We start from the raw sequence: 27,492 nt of genomic DNA, 5'->3' as shown, positions 1-27,492 counted from the left end.
CAGTGATCCCACTTCTCCACAGCCTCTTACACCGAATCACATTCTGACCATGAAGTCCTCAGTGGTTTTACCACCACCTGGTGAGTTTGTGAAAGAAGATCTTTATCTTCGTAAAAGATGGCGTAAGGTACAATACTTGGCCAATGAATTTTGGACCAGATGGAAAAAGGAATACCTGCTGAATCTTCAGCAAAGAACCAAATGGTACAAGACACAGAGAAATGCCAAGATCAATGACATTGTGATTCTGATGGACAATAGTCTACCCAGAAATGAGTGGAAACTGGCTAAGGTCACTAAGGTGTTCCCTAGTGAAGATGGATTCGTTAGGAAACTCGAATTGTTGTTGAGTGATGCAACACTTGACGACCAAGGAAAGAGAGTTAACAAGCCAGTATATCTGGAGAGACCCATCCACAAGACAGTTACTCTAGTCGAAGCTGAGTAACTCAGTACTAGGATACATGATTTGCTGGATTACAGACATTTGTTGTTTTTTCTTTTGTATTCAGGTTTTAGTAGGAAATCATTTCTGATTTGGTGGGAGTGTGGCTGCCATCAGCAGCAGACTATACAGTTTGAGTTAATTTATAATTTAATTTGGTGTATATAAGTTAAAGTGTGGTAAAATATTTATGTTCATTGTAAGTTGTGTAAATATTTCTGAAGTGGAACCAATGTTTAATGATTGTTTCGTTTAGGAACATATTTCTGTTACACACGGCACTCGATAGAGGGCAGCATGTTTTTTTGTCTCAGTAAAATAAAAGGTTCGGCGAGACTGCCTCGTGTAGCTGAATTATAAAGAAGACGCTACAGTTTCTGTATCAACCCTTTCAGGTTGAAGCGGCCAATGAGGTACGCATTTTTGAGTTTTAATTTGTGTGTAATAATCGTCTATTTTGTATGTGAATATTTTCTGTAAAATGTATTTTGTGTTTTGTACAGTTCTCACGGCATAAGCATTAAATGCCAGTAACAACGATGAACGCCTTGTTTCGTTTTCTACCTGGAGGGAGTTATAAGAACAGAGAGAGAAGTGAGCAACTAGACACTGGAACACAGACTGCTGCAGGAGGAACAACAAGCAGATCAAAGTCAAAGTAAGTTCAGAAAGTTTCTACAGGAGAGAAACTGACTTCCTGGTTTGACGTTCTGTCTGCTGTGGTTTCAGCTTCACTCTGAGACAAAATGGCTTCCAGATCAGACGATGATCTCTGCTGTCCGGTCTGTCTGGAGATATTTAAGGATCCGGTTCTTCTGTCATGCAGCCACAGCTTCTGTAAGGAGTGTCTGCAGAAATACTGGAGAGAGAAACCAGGAAGAGAGTGTCCAGTTTGTAAAAGGAGATCTTCTAAAGCTGAACCACCCTGTAATCTAGCTCTGAAGAATCTGTGTGAGACTTTCTTACAGCAGAGAGAGCAGAGAGCTTCAGAGGATCTCTGCAGTCTGCACTCTGAGAAACTCAAACTCTTCTGTCTGGACCATCAGCAGCCAGTGTGTCTCGTCTGTAGAGATTCAGATTTACACATCAGCCACAGATTTAAACCCATCAATGAAGCTGCTCAGCAACACAAGAAGAAGCTTCAGGAAACTCTGGGAGCCTTTAAAGAAGAAGCTGGAGCTCAGGAAGAAAGTTCAGGAGGAGTTTGATCAGACAGCAAACACTGAAGGTCCAGGCCCGACACACAGAGAGGCAGATTAGGGAGCAGTTTAAGCAGCTTCATCAGTTTCTAGCAGAGGAAGAGGAGGCCAGGCTGGCTGCACTGAGGGAGGAAGAGGAGCAGAAGAGAGGGATGATGAAGGAGAAGATGGAGGCTCTGAGCAGAGAGATAGCAGCTCTTTCAGACACAGTCAGAGCCACAGAGGAGGAGCTGAGAGCTGAAGACGTCTCATTCCTGCACAACTACAAGGCTGCAGTGGAAAGAGTCCAGCGCTGCCCCTGCTGGAGGATCCACAGCTGCCCTCAGGAGCTCTGATAGACCAGGCCAAACATCTGGGCAACCTGGCCTTCAACATCTGGAGCAACATGGAGACCATGGTGACCTACACTCCTCTGGTTCTCGACCCAAATACGGCTTGGTCAGAACTCCATCTGTCTGAAGATCTGACCAGTTTGACTGTAGGAGAGAAACTGCAGCTTCCTGATAATCCAGAGAGATTTGATTATTACTGGTCTGTTCTGAGTTCTGATGGTTTTAACTCAGGGAACCACAGCTGGGATGTTGATGTTGGAGACAGTAAATACTGGGAACTTGGTGTTTTAGAAGAGTCTGTTCAGAGGAAGGGACTCATAAAGCCTGGATTGTTGTATATAAATCAATGCTATGCAGAGTCTCCATCAGCTCCTTCCACTCGTCTCTCAGTCCAGAAGAATCTCCAGAGGATCAGAGTGAATCTGGACTGGGACAGAGGAAAGCTGTCCTTCTCTGATCTGGATACTAACACACACATACACCTTCACACACACCTTCACTCACAAGATGTTTCCATATTTCTTCACTGATAAAACCTTAAAGATGGAACCGATGAAGATCTCAGTGATCAAGCAGCAGCTCTGATGATCCAAATCAAAACTTATTGATCAGATTGAAACTAAAGAGGAAACTGGAGATGATCTGATCATTTGGAGACTCTTCATCTCTGACTTTCCAACTATTGATTCCATGACAGCAGAAATTAATGTCTACATGTTTAATTAATGCGTCTATTTTTAGCTGCTGAGTGATAAAACTGAACTACTGAATGAATCTGAAATGACCTTTTCACTTCCTGCTAAGTGTTTATTAGTGTTGCTTTGACTATTCCCCTGATCAATGCTGTGTTTATACTTTCTATCATCACTTTTATGATCCAGTAAATACCAGAAAATCCTGTGATAATAATCCAAGTCCATGTTGTCCATGGTTAATCCCAGCAGATTTTAATCTGGTCTAGAGACTTTCTGTTCAGTTCAGTTCCAAACACTTTGGTTCATCAGAGCTTCATAATCCAGATTATCATCCAGTTTGTTACCATAAAGGTTTCAGAACAATGATAAACTCTACATGATGTTTGTGAAGCAGCAGAAACTGAATCTTGTTGCAGGAGGGCAGCGTTAATCTTTCATTTCTGATTCTTTAGTCTGACTTTAGTTTTTGTTTGGAAACAAAACAGAGGAAGAAGTTTTGTACTTTTCATCTCTGTATAATTTGTTTTCCATTTTTAGGGAGATGATGTATGAAATGACTGCAGAACTGTAATAAATGTTATTTCCATTCATTTCTTCTCTGAGGTTTTATTGTGGTTTACATTTACAGAACTTCCTGTCATTTTTAGAGTCTCAGTTTGGATCCACAGTTTGAAAGTCAGAATGTGATGGAATCCATCAAATGAGCATCAAATCATTTCTGATTCATTCACTGTTGTGTCAAATAGCAGAACCTCCTCCAAACTCCAGATTGGTTCTTCTGATGGTTTTAGTTTCATGTGAAGGCCTTTGGTTCAGCCAGCAGGGGGCGCCCAGGCGAGCCGTTCCTGCATCTTTCATGGTTCTGGGATCTTTTAAACATATGAGGCTTTTAAATCCTTTTCCCATGTGAATCCTTCACTGATGGCCTATATAAAGTATAACTGCAATGCTTTGGTCTGATTCCTGGTTCTTGTAGCTCCACAGACCCTCATCTTCCTGTTCTGAGGCCTTTCAGAGCAACTTGTTGGTAATCCTTTGCTTGTTGCCAAGTTGTATTAAATGTCCAGTAATCTTTGCTCTGATTGCGGCAGGTTAATTTCTATCTATTTTAATAATAATGGCCTTGTGGTCTGTAAGGATAGAAGCTTGTATCTCTGAGTCCATCACTTTATCTACAATATCCAAAGAAATCAGCCAAAAGTCCTCAGTGAGACTGTTGAGATCTGTCCTGTTCCTCCATGTTAAACACTGGAATCAACATGTTTGTTTCTCCTAATATTGATCAGGTCCGTTCTGTTACAGAAGGTTCTGGACCGATGCTGATCCGTTCTTGGTGGCCGTCTGTCTGCTCTCTCGTCCATCAGGGTTAAAATGAATGAATGAAACTTTATTTCCAACATGATAGTCGGATAAAATCCTGCACAAGAACAAGGAATGCAACAGACATATTTTAGTACCTCAGTAATCTTAACATGCTGGAAAAGGAGCAGGAAGAAAGAAGGAACTCATGACCTCTGACCCCATGAACTCGTACAATATTTTCAGATGGATCCTCATCATTAATAAATCAATCATAAATAAAATAACTGGTTAATAATTATCCATTTTATCTGGGTTTACATGTCTAAATATATACATCCATACCCAAACATATGCATTAGCCCAGTTTACGGAAACATTAGTGCCAACAATCACCCATAATTCTATATGGTGTGAAAATGACCTCCTTATATTTCCTTTTAAATTGTATTAAATCTTGACTTTAACTCCTCATTTAACTTGTTTCATAATTTTACCCCATGAATTGAAACTCAAAAGCTGTTTCTTGTTGTTGCTAAACTACGAATCCTTCAGTTTGAGTTGAAGTTTTATCCTCTTCTCTTCCAAAACATGCTCTCTATGAGCTCAGGCAGCAGTTTATTACAGGCCTTAAACATCATTTGAGCAATTTTAAAAACCCAGCAGCTCTTCAGGTTAAGAGTTTTAGATTTTAATACTAACGGGTTTGTGGCCTCATAATAACCAACATTATGGATGATCTAATGTTTCTGTAGGAACTCAGTGGCTGTAAAGAGCTTAGTCATTAATTCCCAACACCTCTGAACATATGTTAAATATGGAAAAATCAGAGTATATACATAGATTTTATTATTTTCAAAATCTCTTGATTGGAGTTTTAGCAGTTTAGACAAACAGCTTGAAACATTTTGTATAATGTGAGATCAGTAGCAGCAGCTTTGTTCAGGTGAAATAAAAACAGATAAAATGCCTCACAATCCTGGTTCTAATGCAACATCACATATTCCACATATCATCTTTATATTGAGATATTAAACCAACAGTGTATGTCCTCTAATAGTCTGTGGGAACTGCAACATGTTCTTCAGTCATCCCACATGTTCAGATCCTTGACATCCTTAATGAAGGGATTCCAGATGAACTCAAACAGATCCTGTTTTCCCTTTAATGTGATCTTTTCCAGCGGGAGGGCAGAAACATCTTGCATTGGTTTATAGTCGCTCTATGAGTCTTTTTCCAAAACAATGATTTACATCTTTTGGCATTGAGCAAACTCAGGTTTATAAATGTCAGTTTGTTTTCAGGATAATTATGTTTTCCAGGGTTCAGTCCAAACACAAACAGCTTTGGATCAAAAATTATTTGTTTGGAAATTATTTTCTCATTTTTACTTCTTTCCAAAACAATATATTTTCCCCAATAGCACATACAGTGAGCCAGAGCTCCTCTGTCCTCTGTACATTTTAGACATACATCAGGTATCTCCAGTTATACCAGTTAGCTCCACTGGTGTCATGTAACCCGCATTAACCATCTGAACTGGACCATTTAGGAGCTGTTGATGGAGCTGGTGTGGGCCAGTTTGCCCTGCTGTTTGCCAATCTTCCTCAGATAACTCTAGCAGTAAATCTTCTTTCCAAGCCTTCATCTATCATGAGATCCTTCAGATGTGTGTAACACCATTGAGTGATAAAACTCTCCTATGATACCTTTCTTCAAACTGTCCTTTGTTAACAGTTTTTCTAAACTTGGTTTTGTCAGCTCATTATTTTGACTCGTTCTGATGAAGTTTCTGAGTTGAAGATATTTAAAGAAGTGTTTCTTATCCAGGTGGAGTTTATGTTGCAGATCCTGAAAGCTCATTATTTCGTCTGAATCTGGTACATAAAGATTCCTGAGTCTTTCCACGCTTTAATGTTGAATCAGCCATACCAGGTGCACAACATTGGTTCCCCCACACCGGACTAAACACAGACAAACAATTTGGTTCATTTAACATTTTTTACATCTCTCCATAGTCTTATCATATTTCTAAGAAATGGATTTTTAGTATCTTTAATATTGAATATAAATATGAAGGGAGAATCGATGTTAAATCCTGAGTCTCTGTCAGTCCAATGTAGAGAATGATGACTGTAATAAAACATCATAGACCTCAACTGCACAGCATAGTAATACAAGTGGAAATCTGGGCACTTCAAGCCTCCCTGGTCTTAAGGGTGTTTGTTATTACGCAATAGCCGGCCGAACCCTCACCGCTCCTCTGGGCTGATACTGACCAGCTCTCCGTCTAACGGGTCCGGAAAGTCCCTAAGACCTGGGTATTACCCTGCAGAAGGACTGAGAGGGACAATCTGTCTAAGCTGGCGCAGAGAGAGACTCGTCTAGCTCTAACTACCTACAATCCAGAAGTTATGACCCTTTTCAGTTAAGAAGCAATCAGTTGAGTAGCCCTCACAACTGCATAACTCCAATAACCACTTCTGTTAACGGCAGCCCTCTCTCTAAGGATAACCAGCACTTGTTAACGGCTAGAATAGTTTCAGTGACTTTGAGTCCAGGGTCATTATTTTATGTGTCAACTAAAGGAAAGTCTGGAGCCTCCACATTTCTAGAACCATGAATATAAATTTACATTAAGTAGAAGAACCATACTAATGAAATGACTCAATTAATTTCAATGTCCACAAACCTCATTAGAATTTTAATATATTTATTTAACAAGCTTTAAGCAGGAGTAAATGGCAATCAGATTAATTATCAATGATTACAAGTATCTAAGAATTAGAAAATAAAATTAGAATAAAATCAACATAACCTCTCCTAACTCCTTTCCCTAAACTGTGTCATCAATTTACTAAGTTGGGCTTTTTTGGGTGCAGGCGACTCATACCAGGTGATAGAGGATCTCAGCAACAGGAGACATGAATCTCCTTGGACAGAGTCTTGTTTTGGTTTGACGAATCCTTCTTCGAACAGGAACAAAGCAGAGCTGCTAGTTATCTTTCAAACGTCCCAAATCTTCATCACTTATGTGATCTTTGTCCGATCCCCAAGTCCGTTGCAGTAATTCTTGAGATCTTTTTGGTTGAGGGTGGAGCCTCGGTCGAATCAGGAGCCAGAGCTGTTGGGCATCGGGTCCCGTCTCTCATCCAGCAGAGCGGAGGCTTGTCTTCCCTCTGGGTCCGGGCGCTGCTTCTTGTTGGTCTCTGGCCTGCTGCTGCCTGCTCCACTTGCTGGAGACGGAAAAAACCCAAAGCTCTCCGCTTCTCGCTTATTTATACTCTTTTCCACTTGCTGTTGTGTATGGGGAGCAGATACACCATTACATGATTTCTCAGGTACTTGATTACTTCATACCAGGCTTCATGCTCTTCCATATTTGGTCATCACTTGTCCCTTCTGCTTTGCTTGATTACATTAGGCTCCCTGGCTCGTTTCCAGATTTTTTCTTTTAGAGTCCAGGCTGGGCATGTCCTCACCCGTCACCAAGACATGTCCAGGCCTGCCTCTGCACCTAGACTCTCCCTATACTCTTTAGTATTTGATTTCAGTCCTTCACATGTTATACAAACTTATAACTCATCGACACAATCACTTTTAATACATTTCTTCAATCATAACTTCTTAATACTCATTCACTTTTAATTCAGTAAGATTATACTTTCAACTTATGATTCATTGTTTAACTGATTTATTTAATCATCAACAATCAACTTCAGAATTTACTCACTTCATAATCATTAATACTTCAACATGATACATTTTTCCATAATCTAGACTAAATCATACCAGATTACTTCAGTCTCTCAGGCTCGTTATAATCTGTTTTCTGCGTGAACCTGGACAGATCTCACCTCCTCATACCAGTTTTCAAGAACAAGGGAGGGACAGTAAAGACAAACGGATTCTGGACTTCTGTTGTTCCATAAGAAATGTAACGTCTGCTTCTTTATTTGAGAAAAGAAATCAGCAGGAGGCGGAAGAGCAACATTCTGGAATATATATAGTAACTTTGGCAACATATTCATTTTTATATGTATTCTTCCAATCATAGATATTGGTAGTGGCATCCACCTTTCACATGAACTCTCCACTTCCTTTGAAATGAGTCGCAGATTCCTGTTCAAGATCTGAAGAAATGTGTAAATATTTAAATTCAGAAACTATATTAAACTGTAATACTTCTGAAGTTGGGCTAAATCTTTCATTTGTATTCAATAACAGAATTGAGGATTTGTTTTTATTTCATATCTAGATATTCCACTAAATAATTTATTTCCAAAATAATTAGTACTGATGGACTTAATTTTGATATGAATAAGATCACATCGTCTGCGAACGAGGAGATCCTGTGTTCTGTGGGTCCAGCATTGATTCCAGTGAGACGAGGCTGTGAGCGAATAGCAATAGCAAATGTCTCTATTAGTGAGCAGCAGAGGCCACAATGGCAGCCCTGTCTGCAGCCTCTATTGGTCTTTATTGGCTTAGATATGTTTCTGTTAGTTATTATTTCAGCTGAGGGATTATTGTATCATATTTTGACCCATTTTACAAAATTGTTTCCAGATTTGTCAGATTTTTCCTTGAGCAGAAAAAGATATTCCCAGTGAACCGTATCGAACGCCTTTTCGGCATCTCATGGTAAAAGAGCAGATTCTGAGGTTCCTTTATAATCATGAATTATGTTTAACACTCGCCTCACGGTATAAAAACCTTGCCTCCCCAATAGATGCGTTTTGATCTGGGTGGATTGTATCTGGTAAGACCTTTTGTAAACGTGGTGCTGGCAGCTTGGAGATGATTTTCAGATCAGAGTTCAGGAAACTAATCGGCCTAAAGTTCTCATATTTACGTGGAGGTCTGTCTGGCTTTGGCAAAAGGATAATCATGGCATCATTCATTGAGGGGGGATAATTAGAATGGAAAATGTCTTTAAACAGCTAATAATGGGGTCAAAAGCTTGTTATTAAAGGTCTTATATAAATCTATTGGAAGACCGTCTGGTCCGGCTCTTTTCCCTGATTTCTGGCTTGCCCCAACGCTTCTTCTGTCATTTCTAGATTCAAATTGTCCTCGTCTTCCTCTAAGAATTTAGCTCTATTTAAATGTTTAAAAAAGTTGATTCATGTCTTCTAGTTTTATGCTTATTTGTTCTTTATGCAATTCTTCACAGTAATTCTTAAAGGCTGTGTTAATTTCTTGCGGATCTTGCAAGATTAGTTCATTTGATATTATGGATGTGATTGGTTGTTTAGTTTCTGTTTTATTTGCCAGGCCAGTAACTTGCCTTCTTTGTTGCTTTGTTCATAAAATGTTTGCCTGAGTCGCAAAAGACATTCTGCAGCTCTTGAAGCTGAATATTGATCATATTCTCAAAATCAATAAATCTTTTTCTAGTGTTGGGTCGTTGCTCTTATTTACTTTAGCTTGAATTTATTTTATCTTCCAATTGTATTCTAGTTTTTTCTCTTTGTTTTAAACCCTGTATAACTAATAATATGTGCTTTCAGGAGGGCCGTAAATGCTTCCCATTTTGTACATGCTGCTGTTTCTGTTGTATTAATTTGGAAAAACGTGTCAATTTGTTTCCCTAAATATTTCGTCTTGTAACCATTTATGCTGGAACTGCCGTCTCAGCGGGTCTCTCTTTAATTGATCATCTTTATAAACCAAACAACATGGAGCGAGGTCTGAAATTACAATATTGCCATAGGAGCCATCTGGATTCCAGCCTCTATAGAAAGTAAAAAGAAGCCGATTCTGGAGTGGGTTTTAAAGTACTTGGATAACAGGAGTTTGCTTTGCTGGCTGGTTTTTCTCTCCCCATACATCCAGCAACTTCAGCTCCTTCATCATTCTATGAATTGCAGCTCTACAGTTGTTATGCGACTGATCTATTCCGGTTGATCTGTCCATGTTTGGATTTAATGTACAATTAAAGTCCACCCCATTATGTGTGATCCTTTAAGTGTTGAAAGGGTGAGGAATAAATGATTGTAAAATTTACTGTCATCCACATTCGGGCCATAAATATTAGTTAAAATTAGAGTTTCCAACATTAGGGAGCCTTGAAGTATTAGATCCCTTCCTCTGTTATCTTTAATAATGTGTTTAATTTGCAGTGGCAACGATTCATGGATTAGTCAGAACCCCTGGAGTGAGATGTGAACGGTGCCGTATATATATTTCCCCTCCACCTCCTCCTCACTTTTAGGTCGTCCTCATCCAGAAGATGCATTTTCTGAAGAAACACGATTTTGGAGTCCATTTCTTTCAACCTATTTATGACTAACTTGACTTTTTGGAGGCACAGAAGACCTCTGCAGTTCCATGAAATAACATAAGATTTTATGGTTTGAGGCTCACAGTAACAAAAGTAGTGGATTAATTAATATCATAGAGATGTGAGACAAAACCGGATGTTAAAACGAAACTCCAACACACAAAACATGAACAATAGATTTTATTTAAATTTTTTATTCTGATATATTCTATTTTGGTTTTCATCCACAGTATTTGGATTTAAAGTTTCAGTTTGAAAAACTGAAACATTTTTTTTGCCAGGAGAATTTCACTCAACACCAAAAACTACCATCATCACCAGTATTGTTGGTTTTCTGAAACTACAGATGTACATAAAATCCTCTAGAGGGCGCTACATCTCTGCCTCCAGACTGGAATTCCAACAGGAAGTCTTGGAAAAAATGAGCAGGAAACAGTTGAGATAAAAACTGATTGAGTAACACCCTGAGGATGAACTCTGACACCTGCCTTCGTCTCCGACTGAAATCAAACTGAACAAGGAGAACAGAGAGAGAAGTGAGCAACTAGACACTGGAACACAGACTGCTGCAGGAGGAACAACAAGCAGATCAAAGTGAAAGTAAGTTCAGAAAGTTTCTACAGGAGAGAAACTGACTTCCTGGTTTGACGTTCTGTCTGCTGTGGTTTCAGCTTCACTCTGAGACAAAATGGCTTCCAGATCAGACGATGATCTCTGCTGTCCGGTCTGTCTGGAGATATTTAAGGATCCGGTTCTTCTGTCATGCAGCCACAGCTTCTGTAAGGAGTGTCTGCAGAAATACTGGAGAGAGAAACCAGGAAGAGAGTGTCCAGTTTGTAAAAGGAGATCTTCTAAAGATCATCACCTTTAAGTCTGGCTCTGAAGAATCTGATTGAATCTGTTTACAGCAGAGAGAGCAGAGAGCTTCAGAGGATCTCTGCAGTCTGCACTCTGAGAAACTCAAACTCTTCTGTCTGGACCATCAGCAGCCAGTGTGTCTCGTCTGCAGAGATTCAGATTTACACATTAGCCACAGATTTAAACCCATTGATGAAGCTGCTCAGCAACACAAGAAGAAGCTTCAGGAAACTCTGGAGCCTTTAAAGAGAAGCTGGAGCTCAGGAAGAAAGTTCAGAAGAAGTTTGATCAGACAGCAGAACACATGAAGGTCCAGGCCCGACACACAGAGAGGCAGATTAGGGAGCAGTTTAAGCAGCTTCATCAGTTTCTAGCAGAGGAAGAGGAGTCCAGGCTGGCTGCACTGAGGGAGGAAGAGGAGCAGAAGAGAGGGATGATGAAGGAGAAGATGGAGGCTCTGAGCAGAGAGATAGCAGCTCTTTCAGACACAGTCAGAGCCACAGAGGAGGAGCTGAGAGCTGAAGACGTCTCATTCCTGCACAACTACAAGGCTGCAGTGGAAAGAGTCCAGCGCTGCCCCCTGCTGGAGGATCCACAGCTGCCCTCAGGAGCTCTGATAGACCAGGCCAAACATCTGGGCAACCTGGCCTTCACATCTGGAGCAACATGGAGACCATGGTGACCTACACTCCTCTGGTTCTGGACCCAAACAGGCTGATTCATCCATCTGTCTGAAGATCTGACCAGTTTGACTTTTGGAAATTACAGCAGCTTCCTGATAATCCAGAGAGATTTGATTATTACTGTCTGTTCTGAGTTTCTGATGGTTTTAACTCAGGGAACCACAGCTGGGATGTTGATGTTGGAGACAGTAAAGATTGGAGCCTTGGTGTGTTAGAAGAATCTGTTCAGAGGAAGGGAAGCATAAAGTCTGGATGGTTGTTATATATTATTTTTCGGTGAATATTCAGCAGAGTCTCCACCAGCTCCTTCCACTGGTCTCTCAGTCCAGAAGAATCTCCAGAGGATCAGAGTGAATCTGGACTGGGACAGAGGAAAGCTGTCCTTCTCTGATCTGGATACTAACACACACATACACACCTTCACACACCTTCACTCACAAGATGTTTCCATATTTTGAAACTAATAAAACCTTAAAGATGGAACCGATGAAGATCTCAGTGATCAAGCAGCAGCTCTGATGATCCAAATCAAAACTTATTGATCAGATTGAAACTGTGAGTTTTAAAGAGGAAACTGGAGATGATCTGATCATCTGGAGACTCTTCATCTCTGACTTTCCAACTATTGATTCCATGACAGCAGAAATTAATGTCAACATGTTTAATTAATGCGTCTATTTTTAGCTGCTGAGTGATAAAACTGAACTACTGAATGAATCTGAAATGACCTTTTCACTTCCTGCTAAGTGTTTATTAGTGTTGCTTTGACTATTCCCCTGATCAATGCTGTGTTTATACTTTCTATCATCACTTTTATGATCCAGTAAATACCAGAAAATCCTGTGATAATAATCCAAGTCCATGTTGTCCATGGTTAATCCCAGCATTTTAATCTGGTCTAGAGACTTTCTGTTCAGTTCAGTTCCAAACACTTGGTTCATCAGAGCTTCATAATCCAGATTATCATCCAGTTTGTTACCATAAAGGTTTCAGAACAATGATAAACTCTACATGATGTTTGTGAAGCAGCAGAAACTGAATCTTGTTGCAGGAGGGCAGCGTTAATCTTTCATTTCTGATTCTTTAGTCTGACTTTAGTTTTTGTTTGGAAACAAAACAGAGGAAGAAGTTTTGTACTTTTCATCTCTGTATAATTTGTTTTCCATTTTTAGGGAGATGATGTATGAAATGACTGCAGAACTGTAATAAATGTTATTTCCATTCATTTCTTCTCTGAGGTTTTATTGTGTCAAAATCTTTCTGTAGATCCATGAAAACCCTGCAGATAATTTCTTACTATCTGTTGCATCAGTGATTTCTTCTATTAATTCAGTTTCAGATGGTGATGTTGATCGATTTGCTCTGAATCCATTGAAAAATTATTTCTGGTTCATTTATTTTTTTATTATTTGCATTATTGTTGCACTTTGTGTTTGAGACATCAAAGTGATTTAATTAGCTGCTACTTTTATCCAGTGGCGGAGCTCGACTTTTTTCCAAGGGGAGGCCAAAGGGTGAGCAAGGCTTTATCAGACGGTCCATAAAAAATGATGAACGAAAGGAAACAAATATTTTCTCTCACTCAAATTAAAATGGTTTATTTAACAAAGATTTGCCATGACCAAACAAGACGTTAAACGGCTCTATGGAACAGTGAACATGCAAATGTAAACTCAGAGCCCAGAATATGACCAAAAACAAATTCTCAAACATAAATACATAAACTGGCTCCAGATAGTAAACTGCAAGACAATACCACCAGAGCTGACCAGCATTACCCTGGTGGTATTTATAAAGGTTTGAGAAACACTGCTATGGTCAAATCAGCTTTGAATGGGAACAACATACTGCAAACTCAAAGCCAGGATTCACTCAAGAGAGCATAATTCTCTGATTTTGGTGGAAAAAGTTAAATGTTTTACAAAGTCATCCATGCTGAGGGTCTGTTCCTTCCTTGACTCAACACTGAGAATGCCAAGATGACTTAACCTGTCATCAGCCACAGTTGTTCTGAGGTGGATTTTGATCAGCTTCACTGTCTTCCTCCCCAGAGTCTGACTCTGAATCTGTATCAGCCTCATCTCTCTCTGGAGCTTCATTGTGAAATGCATAAACAGACACAATAAATGCAAAAAGCATCATGCTAACCTTTAGAATTAGGCTTATTGGATTTTACTACTTAATAACTCTCTGTCACAGCCTCTAACCTGCTGGTGATGTTTGGGCCTGGAGTCTCCTGGCTGGATTCTCCAGGTTGGTCACTGCTGCAAGGTTCTGTCTGGTCCTGGTCCTGGTCTGGTCCTGGTCTGGTCCTGGTCTGGCCCAGGTCCTGGTCCTGGTCCTGGTCCTGGTCCTGGTCTGGTCTGGTCTGGCCTGGTCTGGTCCTGCTCTGGTCTGGTCCTGGTCTGGTCCTGGTCTGGACCCTGGTCCTGGTCCTGGTCTGGTCCTGGTCTGGTCCTGGTCTGGTCCTGGTCTGGCCCAGGTCCTGGTCCTGGTCTGGACCTGGTCCTGGTCTGGTCTGGTCCTGGTCTGGCCCTGGTCTGGTCCTGCTCTGGTCTGGTCCTGGTCTGGTCCTGGTCTGGTCCTGGTCCTGGTCTGGTCCTGGTCTGGTCCTGGTCTGTCCTGGTCTGGCCCTGGTCTGGTCCTGGTCCAGGTCTGGCCCTGGTCCTGGTCTGGCCCTGGTCTGGTCCTGGTCCTGGTCTGGTCCTGGTCCTGGTCTGGCCCTGGTCCTGGTCTGGTCCTGGTCTGGCCCTGGTCTGGCCCTGGTCTGGTCCTGGTCCTGGTCTGGTCCTGGTCCTGGTCTGGCCCTGGTCCTGGTCTGGCCCTGGTCTGGTCCTGGCCCTGGTCTGGCCCTGGTCCTGGTCTGGCCCTGGTCTGGTCCTGGTCCAGGTCTGGCCCTGGTCCTGGTCTGCTCCTGGTCTGGTCCTGGTCTGGTCCTGGTCCTGGTCTGGCCCTGGTCCTGGTCTGCTCCTGGTCTGGTCCTGGTCTGGTCCTGGTCCTGGTCTGGTCCTGGTCTGGTCCTGGTCTGGTCCTGGTCTGGTCCTGGTCCTGGTCTGGCCCTGGTCTGGTTCTGGTCTGGTCCTGGTCCTGGTCTGGCACTGGTCCTGGTCTGGTTCTGGTCTGGTCCTGGTCTGGTCCTGGTCTGGTACTGGTCTGGTCCTGGGTCCTGGTCTGGCCCTAGTCCTGGTTGGTCCTGGTCTGGTCCTGGTCCTGGTCTGGTCCTGGTCTGGTCCTGGTCTGGTCTGGTCCTGGTCTGGTCCTGGTCGGTCCTGGTCCTGGTCCTGGTCTGGCCCTGGCCCTGGTCTGGTCCTGGTCTGGTCCTGGTCTGGTCCTGGTCTGGTCTGGTCCTGGTCTGGTCCTGGTCCTGGTCCTGGTCCTGGTCCTGGTCTGGCCCTGGTCCTGGTCTGGTCCTGGTCTGGTCCTGGTCCTGGTCCTGGTCCTGGTTTTTGACTCTTTAAGAAGAATTGGGAGATTTTCCCTTTTCTCTTCATTTGGGCTCTACACAAAATAAGATCCTGGTATTTAGACTCCATGACTGTTTGGCAGAGACACTATTTTAACTATTATTTAAACTAGTTTTTAGTTTTCTGTAGCTAACTAAAATAATAAATTAAAAATAGAGTAATTAAATTAAAGAATATAACTAGTTAGGTTTCATATGACATAGCCTACTTACATTTCAGTCATTATAAAACTTAATGGTTTTTCTCATATTCTTTCCACACATTTCAAGCAAGAGCTGGGAGAAATAAAACATTAGAGGGCAGCATGTCACTAAAACATGTTAAAAGAATCTGTCTAAAACAATCTATTAGCACTAGCATGGCTAATATAATAAACGAGGCACTATGCAGCGGTGCACAACCATTTTTGTTTCTTTTTAGAAATGTATGACAAGTGCCGCCTCTCATTAGGAAGGTAACAGCGGTTACTGCTGAGCGGTAAAATGGAAATACCTGCAAAACTCCTGGACGGTGTAACTCTAAAGCCGTTGATGTGTTTTGGATCAAGCAGGAACCAACATGTCAGTTTAACCAATGAACAGCGTCGGGCATCGGCAGCTTTCAGGGACAGTCGGAAATTACAGTTTTCCTGGCAAATCTTTGCCGATCTCATAAGTATTATATTTTAAAATGACCATTTCCAGTGGGGTGGCAGTAGGGGTGGCCAGGGCTCTGTTGGGGGTGGTAAGTGCCACCCCGGCCACCCCTCTGGCTCCGCCACTGCTCGGACGTCATCCTGCCTCCTCTTCTTTTCTTGCTTAACCTTCCTCTGGTGTTAGCTTTCTGCTGCCATCTGTGGTCTTGGCGGGTCATTTTGGACCCGTATATATATTCATCAAGAAAAGGGCAAAAACAAGTCTTGTTTTCCCACACAATAGAACTTTGGGTTGAACATCAGTGGAAGGAGTTGCACCCATCTCTCCAAACATCCCTGATGGGAGAAAGCTTGTCAGATTTTGCTCTGGTGTCTCGATTGTCAAATCTGAGGACTCTTGAGATCATCTGAAAGGTCCGAATAGACATTGTTGGCCAGAAAATGTTTCTGCCCGTTGATGCATCCCAGAGACTTTTTTCCCCTCAAGGTTTGTCATAGCAATTCTGACTTTTTTCAGTGACAATGGCAAAAAAAGATCAAAGGACGTCTTCATGTCACTTCCTGTTGTCACAGCAAACCTCGTGACCCCAGGGGTCATTTTGATGATGTTTGCAGCAGCTGTCCTTCAACGCACATCAGGAGGAACTGTGCTCCAACGGATGTTGCCACGTTTGGATTGGAAGGATTCAGCAGGAGCAGCTTCAGCACCAGCGACCTCCTCTTCAGACTCATCAGTTGTGTCCGTGTTGAACAGGGGAAAATGATTGTTTTCGTTTATGGTTTATTTTTGCTTTTTTTGTTTGCTTTGCATGTATATTGTTTTGGGTTGTTGCTTTTCTTTTTCCTTTTCCCCTTTTGACAATCCAAACACCCTGGACTGAAGGTGGTTGTCTCGGGAGGCGGGGCGCACTAATTGGCCACCCAGACAGGTGTCAGCAGAGGCTGATTAGAGCCAAAATAAAGGGAGCTTGGCTGGGAAGAAGAGAGAGAACGAGGTCGAGGTCGGAGGAGACGGTTGGAGGAAGAAGGCGGAAAAACAAATTACAAATTGAAATTGTAAAAGGCGGATTGAGCATAAACTGGTATGTGAATGGTTCGGTTGGTAATGGAGTTAGGAGATGAGGAAGACATGGATTTTGATGGGTGGACGCCAGTGGGAGAGGAAGAGGGAGAGAACATGGAAGAAACAAAATAGATGAAAGAAAAGAAATTGGTGAAAGTCAAGGAAGTAAACGAGAACTGGAAGAAAGTAGCTCAGAGGAAGAAAGGATAGTTAGGAGGAAAGTTGTGCGGGAGGAATTTAAAATAATATTAAAACTTAAAAATGAGGAAGGACAAGATAACATCAGCCCCATTGTGGTGTCAAGAGAAATAAAAAAGAAAATTGGAGATGTTGAAATGGTAAAAATGTTGAGAGATGGGAATCTGTTGGTGGTTTGTAAAAACAAAGAACAAAAGAACAAGGCTCTAAACGTGGAGAATATTTGTAAAAAGAATGTGTTGGAGAAAAGAATCATTGGAGAAAATAAAAAAACTAGAGGAGTGATTTATGGGATCCCTCTAGATGAAGATCTTGATAAAATCAAGAAAAGTGTAGTTGGTGCAAAAGTGAATAACTTAAAGAGATTGTCCAAAACAATAAACGGGGAGAGAGTGGGGAGTCTGTCAATACTCATGGAATTCGAAGAGAAAGAATTACCACTAAACATCAAAATAGGTTATCTCAGTTTTTCAGGTCAGGCCTTATATCCCTCCACCGCTTCGTTGCTTTAAATGTCAAAGATATGGACACATAGCAGCAGTTTGCAAAGGAAAGCAGAGATGTCCAAAATGTGGAGAAGATCACAAATTAGAAGAATGTAAAGAAGAAGTACAAGAAAAATGTTGTAACTGTGGAGGGAATCATAGAGTTACATATGGAGGATGTGAAGTCAGGAAGAAAGCAAAAGAAGTCACACAGATTAAAATGACTAAAAATATAAGTGCAGAGGCAGTTAAAAATGTGAAGAACAGAAAATAAGAGAGATTGAAAAAACGAGGCAAATTCCACTGCAAAGTGAGATACAGTCAGAGGAAAAGGTTGTGATATCAGTAGAAAAACTAATATTATTTATGGCATATGTTATCAACTGTACTGACCAAGCCAAGAATAAAACGGAGAAGATTAAAATTATAGTGAGGGGAGCGGAAAAGTTTTTGGGGTTTAAAGAGGGATCATGGGAGAACATAAAGAAAAAATTGGAGGTAGACGGGAAGCCAGGAACATCTGGTGGAAATAATTCATGTTAATATTACAATGGAATGCAAGAAGTTTGATTGCTAACGGACAGGAACTTAAAGGATATATTGATAGTCTTGAGGAAAAACCAGAAATGATTTGTATTCAGGAAACATGGCTAAAAGCAACGTTAGATTTTGAGATTAACGGATATGGTAGTGTAAGAAGAGATAGACAGGAGGGAGGAGGAGGTGGAATATTTGTAAAATAGGGATACAATATCAGGTATTAGGGAAAGGGAAAGAACTTGAATATATAATAATTGAAATTTGGGAACAAGGTGGTAAAGTTAAAATAATAAATTTTTATAATCCATGTAAATTATTTATCAATTGAAATAATGGATGAATTAACTGAATATTTGGAAGGAAAGTAATTTGGTGTGGGGATTTTAATGCTAATAGTACATTATGGGTAAATGTAACGATAGAAATGGGAAAATAATAGAAGAATTAATAGAAAGTAAAAATCTTGTATGTATTAATGATGGAACTAGACTTAATGTAAGAACAGGAATGGAATCAGTTATTGATTTAACAATAGTTTCAAATGTTTAGCGAGTATTTGTGAATGGATCATTGATAAAAATACAACAATAGGTAGCGATCATTATCCCATTACAATAAAAGTAGGATTAAATATAAATAATAAAAATATAAAGGTCAATAAAAAATGGGATTTTAATAAAGCAGATTGGATTAAATTCAGATTTTTAAGTCAAATAAAATTAGAAAAAGTGGATATGGAAATGAATATAGATGAAATAAATTTAAAAATTTGTGAGATAATCTTGGAAGCAGCAGATAAATCTATGAAGAAAATAGGGTGTAAAAATTATAATAAAATAGCACCATGGTGGACAAATGAATGTAAAGAAGCAATAAAAGTAAGAAACAAAGCATTTAAGGTATTAAGAGGTAATTCAAAATATGAGAATTTAATTGATTATAAAAGAAAGCAAGCAATAGTAAGGAGAATAATTAAGAAAGCAAAAAGAGAATATTGGAAAAAATTTTGTAGCACAATAGGGAAGGAAACAAAAATAGAAAAAATTTGGAGAATGATTAGAAGAATGAATGGCATTAAAAGAAAATTTGAATATCCTATATTAAAGTAGATAATATAAATATAATTAAGATGAAGATAAAGCAGAAATATTGGCAAGAACATTCAGTAAAATCCACAGTTCAGATAATATTAGTGAGGAGGGAAGAAAAGAAGAGAAAATACAAAACTCAAATATAAAGATGTGTTGCAGAATGAAGAAGAAGCAAATAACTTGTTAAATGTTGAATTTACAAAAGCTGAATTGAACTCTTTACAGGTAAAGATAAAATATGGTATAGAATGATAAGTCAGCTCAGTGAAAAATCTAAAGAGATAATATTGAAATTATATAATAAAATTTGGGAGGAGGGGAAATTACCAATGGAATGGAAAGAATCAATTATAGTACCAATAGCTAAACCAGGGAAAGATCAATCAAAACCAGAAAATTATAGGCCAATAGCTTTAACATCAAACTTATGTAAAATAATGGAAAAAATGATTAACAATAGACTAGTATATTATTTAAATAGTAAGGGGTATATAGTAAATTATCAAGTGGATTTCGAAAAGGGAGGAGAACTAATGATCCAACAATATGTCTAGAGCAAGAAATTAGAAACAAGTAAATAAAGAAAATGTGGTGGCAATATTTTTTGATATAGAAAAAGCGTATGATATGATTTAAATTAATTAATTTAAATTAATTAATTTTAATTAATTTAACATTATTAATTAAATTATATAGGTTGGGCATTAAAGGAAAGATATATCAATGGATTAAAGACTTTTTACTAAATAGGAAAATTCAAGTTAGAATCGGTGAAGTAACATCAGGAGTATATAGAGTAGAAAATGGAACACCACAGGGGAGTATAATAAGTCCCTTATTGTTCTCTATTATGATAAATGATATTTTTAAAGGTATTGATAAAGAAATGGGATGTTCACTCTTTGCGGATGATGGAGCGTTTGGAAAAGAGGGAAAAATTTAGGTTTTATTGTTAAAAAATTACAAGATGTTATTAATGAGCTAGAGAGATGGGCATGGCAATGGGGATTTAAGTTTTCAGTTGAAAAAACAAAAGTAATGGTATTTACTAGGAAGAAAATAAACAGGGAAGTAAAATTAAAATTATATAGTCATGATTAGAGCAAGTAAAGTGTATAAATTTTTAGGAGTATGGTTTGATGATAAACTAAAATGGAATGTACATATTCAGAAAGTTGTCGATAAAAGTAAGAAAATCTTAAATATTTTGAGATGCTTGGCTGGCAGTGACTGGGGAGCAGATAGGCAATCTTTGAGACAGTTTTATACAGGTATGATAAGAGCTAACATAGATTTTGGTTGTATTGTTTACGGTTCAGCAGCGAAAGTACATTTGGTTAAATTAGATGTAATACAACATCAAGCATTAAGATTATGTTCTGGAGCATTTAAAACCACAGCAAGAGCAGCAATGGAAGTAGAGATGGGAGAAATGCAGTTAGATTTAAGAAGATTAAGGTTGGAATTAAATTATTGGTTAAATTTGCAAAGCAATAATATTGATCATCCGGCTAGGGAAATTTTAAAACCATGTTGGGAAAAAGAAACAAAAGAAATGGGGAGTTTGGATGGACAATTGAAAATAAAATAAAAGAATTTAACATGAGTAGTTTGGAAATTAGTCATAAAACACCAACATCAGTAAAACCACCATGGATTCTACCAGAAGCAACAGTAGATATGACAATAATGGATAAGAAACAGGATAAATCTTTCATCATTGATAGTAGTTCAGTGCAGGTACTTTTAAACAATTACTATCAGTATATTCAAATCTATACAGATGCATCAAAAATAACTGGAAAGTAGGTATAGCGTTGTAGTACCAGAATTCAATATAAGAATAGGAAAACAAATTACAGACGGATTATCAGTGAACACAGGAGAAATGATGGCAACATTAATATCTTTACAATGGGTAGAAGAGATAAAACCATTAAAAACAATAATCTGTTCAGATTCAAGATCTGCTTATTAAGTATTAAAAACAAGCAATCGGATAGTAGAATGGACATTTTATTAGAAATATTTCACACATTATATAGAATAAAAAATATGGGGGTGATAGTTAATTTTGTTTGGGTTCCAGCACATATTGGAATAGAAGGAAATGAGAGGGCAGATAAATTAGCAAATGGGGCAATTCAAAATCCAATTAGCATTAAAGTTAAAACAAGTAAAGCTGAAGGAAAGAGTATAGTTAAGGAAAAACTGAGGGAAAAGTGGCAGGAAAGGTGGATGAAGAAATAACAGGAAGACGGTTTATAAGATTCAGAAGATGGTAGGAGAAAGAAGAAAGGGAAGAAGAAATAGAAAAGAGGAAAGAGTGATAACAAGGATAAGATTTGGGCATACAGGACTTAACTACTCACTTTTTAGAATTCAAAAGCATGAAACTGGTAAATGTGAGTATTGTGGAGAATGGGAAACATAGAACATGTTATTCTAGAATGTGATAAATATGAAAGAGAGAGGAGATATATGAAAAAAGAGTTTGAAAGTATTAAGGAAAAATTTAATTTAATAGATATTTTGAGGAAGAGTTTTGAGAGCAAACATATACAATAGTTATTGGATTTTTAAAGAAAACTAAGATATTCAGTAGAATTTGATAGAGTAGACATAAGTTAATGTATGGATGATAGTGATGAGTAGAATATAAATATGGATGTAAGTATGTATGTGTAGGTATAAATATAAATATGTTTTTTCTTTTTTTTTGTATGTATGAATATATATAGGTATATATATACAGAGAGAGCGTTAGACCAACACGAGCCACACTCCATACCAGTAAGTGGCGTAATGCTACTCTAAGTTTTGTTGCCAACCGCCAATAAACACAACAAGAAGAAAAAGAAGAAGAAGAAGAAGAGAGAGAGAGAGAGAGAGAGAGAGAGAGAGAGAGAGAGAGAGAGAGAGAGAGAGAGAGAGAACTGGTTCTGCAGCCACGGGAACTGACACGATGTGGGGAGCAGACGGAGCCCGCTCATCCGGCACAAGCGATCGAGAGTTGCACAGACGGCCCAGTACAGAGAATAAGTAAAGTTCCTTTCTGGTCGAGCTGATCCTGCAGAGTGCTGACAAAAAGCACGTCTTCCGACGGAGTTCTGGTGCGGGGATGCTGGCGCTTTCCTGTTCTTTCCTTCTAGTTGGACCGAAACGTAAGGGGGCGTGGCACGCCGAGGAGTGGAGCGGTGGTGGAGCGCTGTGCGGCCGGCTGTAGTGCGCGCTACACATAGATCACCGCCACGAACAAGAAAATAAGCGGAGCCCAACCTGTGGCCTTCAACGGGTGACTTTTTTTATGGAACACTGGATTTTATAAAGAACAGTTTTTATTGTGCCACTACTTGTGACTCTTTTGATTAAAATACCTTTCACCTGACCGCAACGCTGTTTGGGTTTTTCGAGTTGTTTGCTCCCCCTTGTGTTGAAGACGGACTGTGGGCCAATTTGGCCTCACATCCGTTTCTTCCAATTGGTACTCCACATCATCTTCTCCTCAGAGGCCTGCTCATCTCCATCGCTAAATCCTGTGTGTCCTCTGCCTCATTTGCAGCAAAGATGTGATCCAAAGCTTCATTTACAGTGAATCTTCTCCTCATTGTTGCATCCTGTGAATTGGAGATGTGTTCTCTGCAAGTCACCACCTCTACACTCAAATGGCTTGACATGCCTGGACACGTCTCCCTTTGTTTGTTCTCCAAAAGGCAAAGAGAAAAGCCCCTAAATGAAGTTCAAGTGGTTGGAGGAAGAGGCTGTTGGTTGATTGTGTGTTTATGATTTCATTTTTGGCATTTTGTATTGTTTTATAATCAAAAATTTTAACCGGGTCTAAAATGACCCGAACACCACAAAAGTCTTTTTTTTTTCACCAGAGCACTTTATAATTTAGTAAAAAAAAAAAAAAAAAACTGATTTTATTTTGTTTAAATGGTAGTCCCTTACAAAGTCAAAAAGTTTCAAGGCAAAAAACAAATGTATGAAGTATTTTTATGCATGTCAAAACTCAAAACGGGTCCATATGGACCCTAAACCATAGGAAGGTCAAGACATTCGGCACTTACTCAGGGTATAAATCACATTTACAGAAACACAAGTTCTCTCATTTAACTATCAACCGTCACCAAGAATTCAGAAAATGTCCCGGTTCAAGTGGCTCAATAAATCTATAAATATCTGGGAGTTAAAGTCCCTGTAGAGTTATGCAACCTGTTTGAATGCAATTACATCCCACTGACAACAGAGATGAAGGCAGATCTACAGCCTTGGTCTTTGTTACCCATTAACTTACATCATGGAATAGATATAATAAAGATGAACCTTTGACCAAAGATCCTTTATCTTTTTCAGGCTCTGCCTATAAAGATACCTGACAAACAATTCCTCCAATGGGACAGAATAATCTCACATTTGAGATGGATGTCAATCCCTTATTAAAAACAGATTCTGACCTCATTCCATTACGGCTAAAAGTGCCGTTGGACACATGGCAGAAAATATTAAAGCAAGTAAAGATTGAAAGAAGAGCTGGAATTTTAAGATGGCCTGATTATGATAGAGATTTTCTCCCTGCAAGAATGAATAAGAGATTTTTACACAGTGGTCACAAAAAGGCTTCACAAGTTACTGGAAGCTTACAAGCAATAGAGAATTAAAAAGTTTTAAACCACTTCAAGATCACTACGACCTGGAAAAATGTGACATTTTTAGATATCTTCACTAAAGCATCACTACAATAAAAGTATAAACTTGTGCAGGAGGATGAGACTTAAAATCCTTTTAGACTCAAGCAACAGAAAACCTCCCAAAACACAATATCCAAACTATACTCATGTCTACAAGCAGAGAGGAAATGTAACAACATATCTTCAGGTTAAATGGGAAAAAGAAGCCAAAATATGGATAACTGATGATGTTTGGTTAAATATATGCAATTCTGTGATTCACACCTCAAGTTCCAGCCTGGAAGGAATTTTCCTGGAAATTCATGATGAGTTTTTGTTGCACCTGATATTAAAAGCAAACATTGTAACGACGCTGAAAAGGCAAAATGCTGGAGGAACTGTGGGAATGTGTCTGCAGGACATTTTCATGTTTCTGGGAATGTATTAAGATCGCCCCCTACTGGTCAGAAGTCATGAAAGAAATCCTTATTAAAATGGGCTAAAATTGACGCTGTGGGTTTCCTGTGGTTTTCCTGGTAATTTACCCAGGAACTGAAGACGTCTGATAGAAATCACCTGTTGATGCTATTAGCAGCTGCAAAGAAAGCTGTAACTCGCAGGTGGCTTGATGTGGAACCACCATCATGTTCGGACTGGAAGGACATAATTGAGGAAATTCACAGAATGGAGAGACTGACCTTTTCATTAAGACTTGCCACTTATAAATACAACAGATGCTGGAAGAAATGGATCATTCATCGGAGCCTGACACCAACTGTATAGTTAAAGTAATGACCTTTTCTTTTTTGTTTTGTATCAACTGCTTCTCGTCACATTAGTGGCTCTGTAACTTTAGTTAGAGGGAGTCAAACTGTTCACTGTATGTCTGTGTTCTTGGAAAACTATTAAAACGATAAAAATATCCTGGATAATGACGCCTCAATGTACTTCTGAGTTTAACATGAATACATTAGATTGATGAATTATTTTAAGGAATCCAAGATTTGAATCGCAGCTGTTGAATCTGAATACAGCATCAATTTTATTCAGTATTGATCAGCCAGGAAATTGATATTGATCATTAATATCCAGAAGTACAGTGAGGTTTTTATTATTGATGAAGAACTAAAAGCTTTACTGTGAATGTGTTTATTAATTAGTTCATTCAAAAAACTTTTTTTTTTTTACCAGGAGAATTTCACTTAACACCAAAAACTATCATCATCACCAGTATTGTTGTTTTTCTGAAACTGCAGATGTACATAAAATCCTGCAGAGGGCGCCACATCTCTGCCTCCAGACTGGAATTCCAACAGGAAGTCTTGGAAAAAAATGAGCAGGAAACAGTTGAGATAAAACTGATTGAGTAAACACCCTGAGGAAGAACTCTGACACCTGCCTTCGTCTCCGACTGAAATCAAACTGAACAAGGAGAACAGAGAGAGAACTGGGCAACTAGACACTGGAACACAGACTGCTGCAGGAGGAACAACAAGCAGATCAAAGTGAAAGTAAGTTCAGAAAGTTTCTACAGGAGAGAAACTGACTTCCTGGTTTGACGTTCTGTCTGCTGTGGTTTCAGCTTCACTGTGAGACAAAATGGCTTCCAGATCAGACGATGATCTCTGCTGTCCGATCTGTCTGGAGATATTTAAGGATCCGGTTATTCTGTCATGCAGCCACAGCTTCTGTAAGGAGTGTCTGCAGAAATACTGGAGAGAGAAACCAGGAAGAGAGTGTCCAGTTTGTAAAAGGAGATCTTCTAAAGATTGTCCACCTTTAAATTTGGCTCTGAAGAATCTGTGTGAGACTTTCTTACAGCAGAGAGAGCAGAGAGCTTCAGAGGATCTCTGCAGTCTGCACTCTGAGAAACTCAAACTCTTCTGTCTGGACCATCAGCAGCCAGTGTGTGTCGTCTGCAGTCATTCAGATTTACACATTAGCCACAGATTTAAACCCATCAATGAAGCTGCTCAGCAACACAAGAAGAAGCTTCAGGAAACTCTGGAGCCTTTAAAGAAGAAGCTGGAGCTCAGGAAGAAAGTTCAGGAGGAGTTTGATCAGACAGCAGAACACCTGAAGGTCCAGGCCCGACACACAGAGAGGCAGATTAGGGAGCAGTTTAAGCAGCTTCATCAGTTTCTAGCAGAGGAAGAGGAGGCCAGGCTGGCTGCACTGAGGGAGGAAGAGGAGCAGAAGAGAGGGATGATGAAGGAGAAGATGGAGGCTCTGAGCAGAGAGATAGCAGCTCTTTCAGACACAGTCAGAGCCACAGAGGAGGAGCTGAGAGCTGAAGACGTCTCATTCCTGCACAACTACAAGGCTGCAGTGGAAAGAGTCCAGCGCTGCCCCCTGCTGGAGGATCCACAGCTGCCCTCAGGAGCTCTGATAGACCAGGCCAAACATCTGGGCAACCTGGCCTTCAACATCTGGAGCAACATGGAGACCATGGTGACCTACACTCCTCTGGTTCTCGACCCAAATACGGCTGGATCAGAACTCCATCTGTCTGAAGATCTGACCAGTTTGACTAGAGGAAATTATCAGCAGCTTCCTGATAATCCAGAGAGATTGGATGAATATTACTGGTCTGTTCTGAGTTCTGATGGTTTTACCTCAGGGAACCACAGCTGGGATGTTGATGTTGGAGACAGTTCATCCTGTAGACTTGGTGTGTTAGAAGAGTCTGTTCAGAGGAAGGGAAGCATAAAGTCTGGATGGTTGTTTATACGGTTCAATGAAGATAAATATTCAGCATTTTATCCACCAGCTCCTTCCACTCGTCTCTCAGTCCAGAAGAATCTCCAGAGGATCAGAGTGAATCTGGACTGGGACAGAGGAAAGCTGTCCTTCTCTGATCTGGATACTAACACACACATACACACCTTCACACACACCTTCACTCACAAGATGTTTCCATATTTTGAAACTACTAAAACCTTAAAGATGGAACCGATGAAGATCTCAGTGATCAAGCAGCAGCTCTGATGATCCAAATCAAAACTTATTGATCAGATTGAAACTGTGAGTTTTAAAGAGGAAACTGGAGATGATCTGATCATCTGGAGACTCTTCATCTCTGACTTTCCAACTATTGATTCCATGACAGCAGAAATTAATGTCAACATGTTTAATTAATGCGTCTATTTTTAGCTGCTGAGTGATAAAACTGAACTACTGAATGAATCTGAAATGACCTTTTCACAAAGTAACATGTGGCCTTCCTCAAGGATCAGTTCTTGGACCTAAATTATTTATACTTTATTTCAACAATATTTTGCAGTGTCTAGTATTTTAAAGTTTATAATGTTTTCGGATGATACAAATTTATTTTTTTCAGAAAAAATATGGATGAAATAATTAAAATAGTACAAAAAGAGTTGGTAGAGTTGAAAACATGGTTTGACTATAATAAGTTGTTAAATGAAGGAAAAACTAAATTTATGCTGTTCTCTGGTAATCAGGTTTATAATAATGTACAGTTATGCATAAATGGAGTTGAAGTTGAAAGAGTCTATGAGACAAAATTTTAGGAATTATTATAGACAAT

At 39.5% G+C, this 27,492-nt stretch overlaps 1 protein-coding gene across 3 annotated transcripts; it reads left to right on the top strand.

The window, feature by feature from the left end:
- Window positions 1-1,025: 1,025 nt before the first annotated feature.
- LOC129353022 (nuclear factor 7, ovary-like) lies at window positions 1,026-27,492 on the top strand. 3 transcript variants are annotated; one of them, XR_008604968.1, is made up of 2 exons: window positions 1,026-1,103; window positions 1,175-1,499. XR_008604968.1 is itself a non-coding variant. In XM_055022240.1 (2 exons), the coding sequence occupies exon 2, from the start codon at window positions 25,542-25,544 to the stop codon at window positions 26,928-26,930; it is 1,389 nt and encodes a 462-aa protein (XP_054878215.1). In that variant the 5' UTR covers window positions 1,061-1,103; window positions 25,525-25,541; the 3' UTR covers window positions 26,931-27,492. The 3 variants fall into 3 exon arrangements, 2 of the variants coding, with proteins under 2 accessions (XP_054878215.1, XP_054878214.1); XM_055022240.1 differs by lacking the exon at window positions 1,175-1,499 and adding an exon at window positions 25,525-27,492 and having other exon boundaries at window positions 1,061-1,103; XM_055022239.1 differs by lacking the exons at window positions 1,026-1,103; window positions 1,175-1,499 and adding exons at window positions 25,331-25,453; window positions 25,525-27,492.

Source organism: Poeciliopsis prolifica, unplaced genomic scaffold, assembly GCF_027474105.1.
Source record: "Poeciliopsis prolifica strain line A6 unplaced genomic scaffold, Auburn_PproV2 SCAFFOLD083, whole genome shotgun sequence".
Classification (NCBI taxonomy): Eukaryota; Metazoa; Chordata; class Actinopteri; order Cyprinodontiformes; family Poeciliidae; genus Poeciliopsis; species Poeciliopsis prolifica.
Note: the sequence above shows the minus strand (reverse complement) of the source record. Positions and strands in the feature narration are given on the sequence as shown.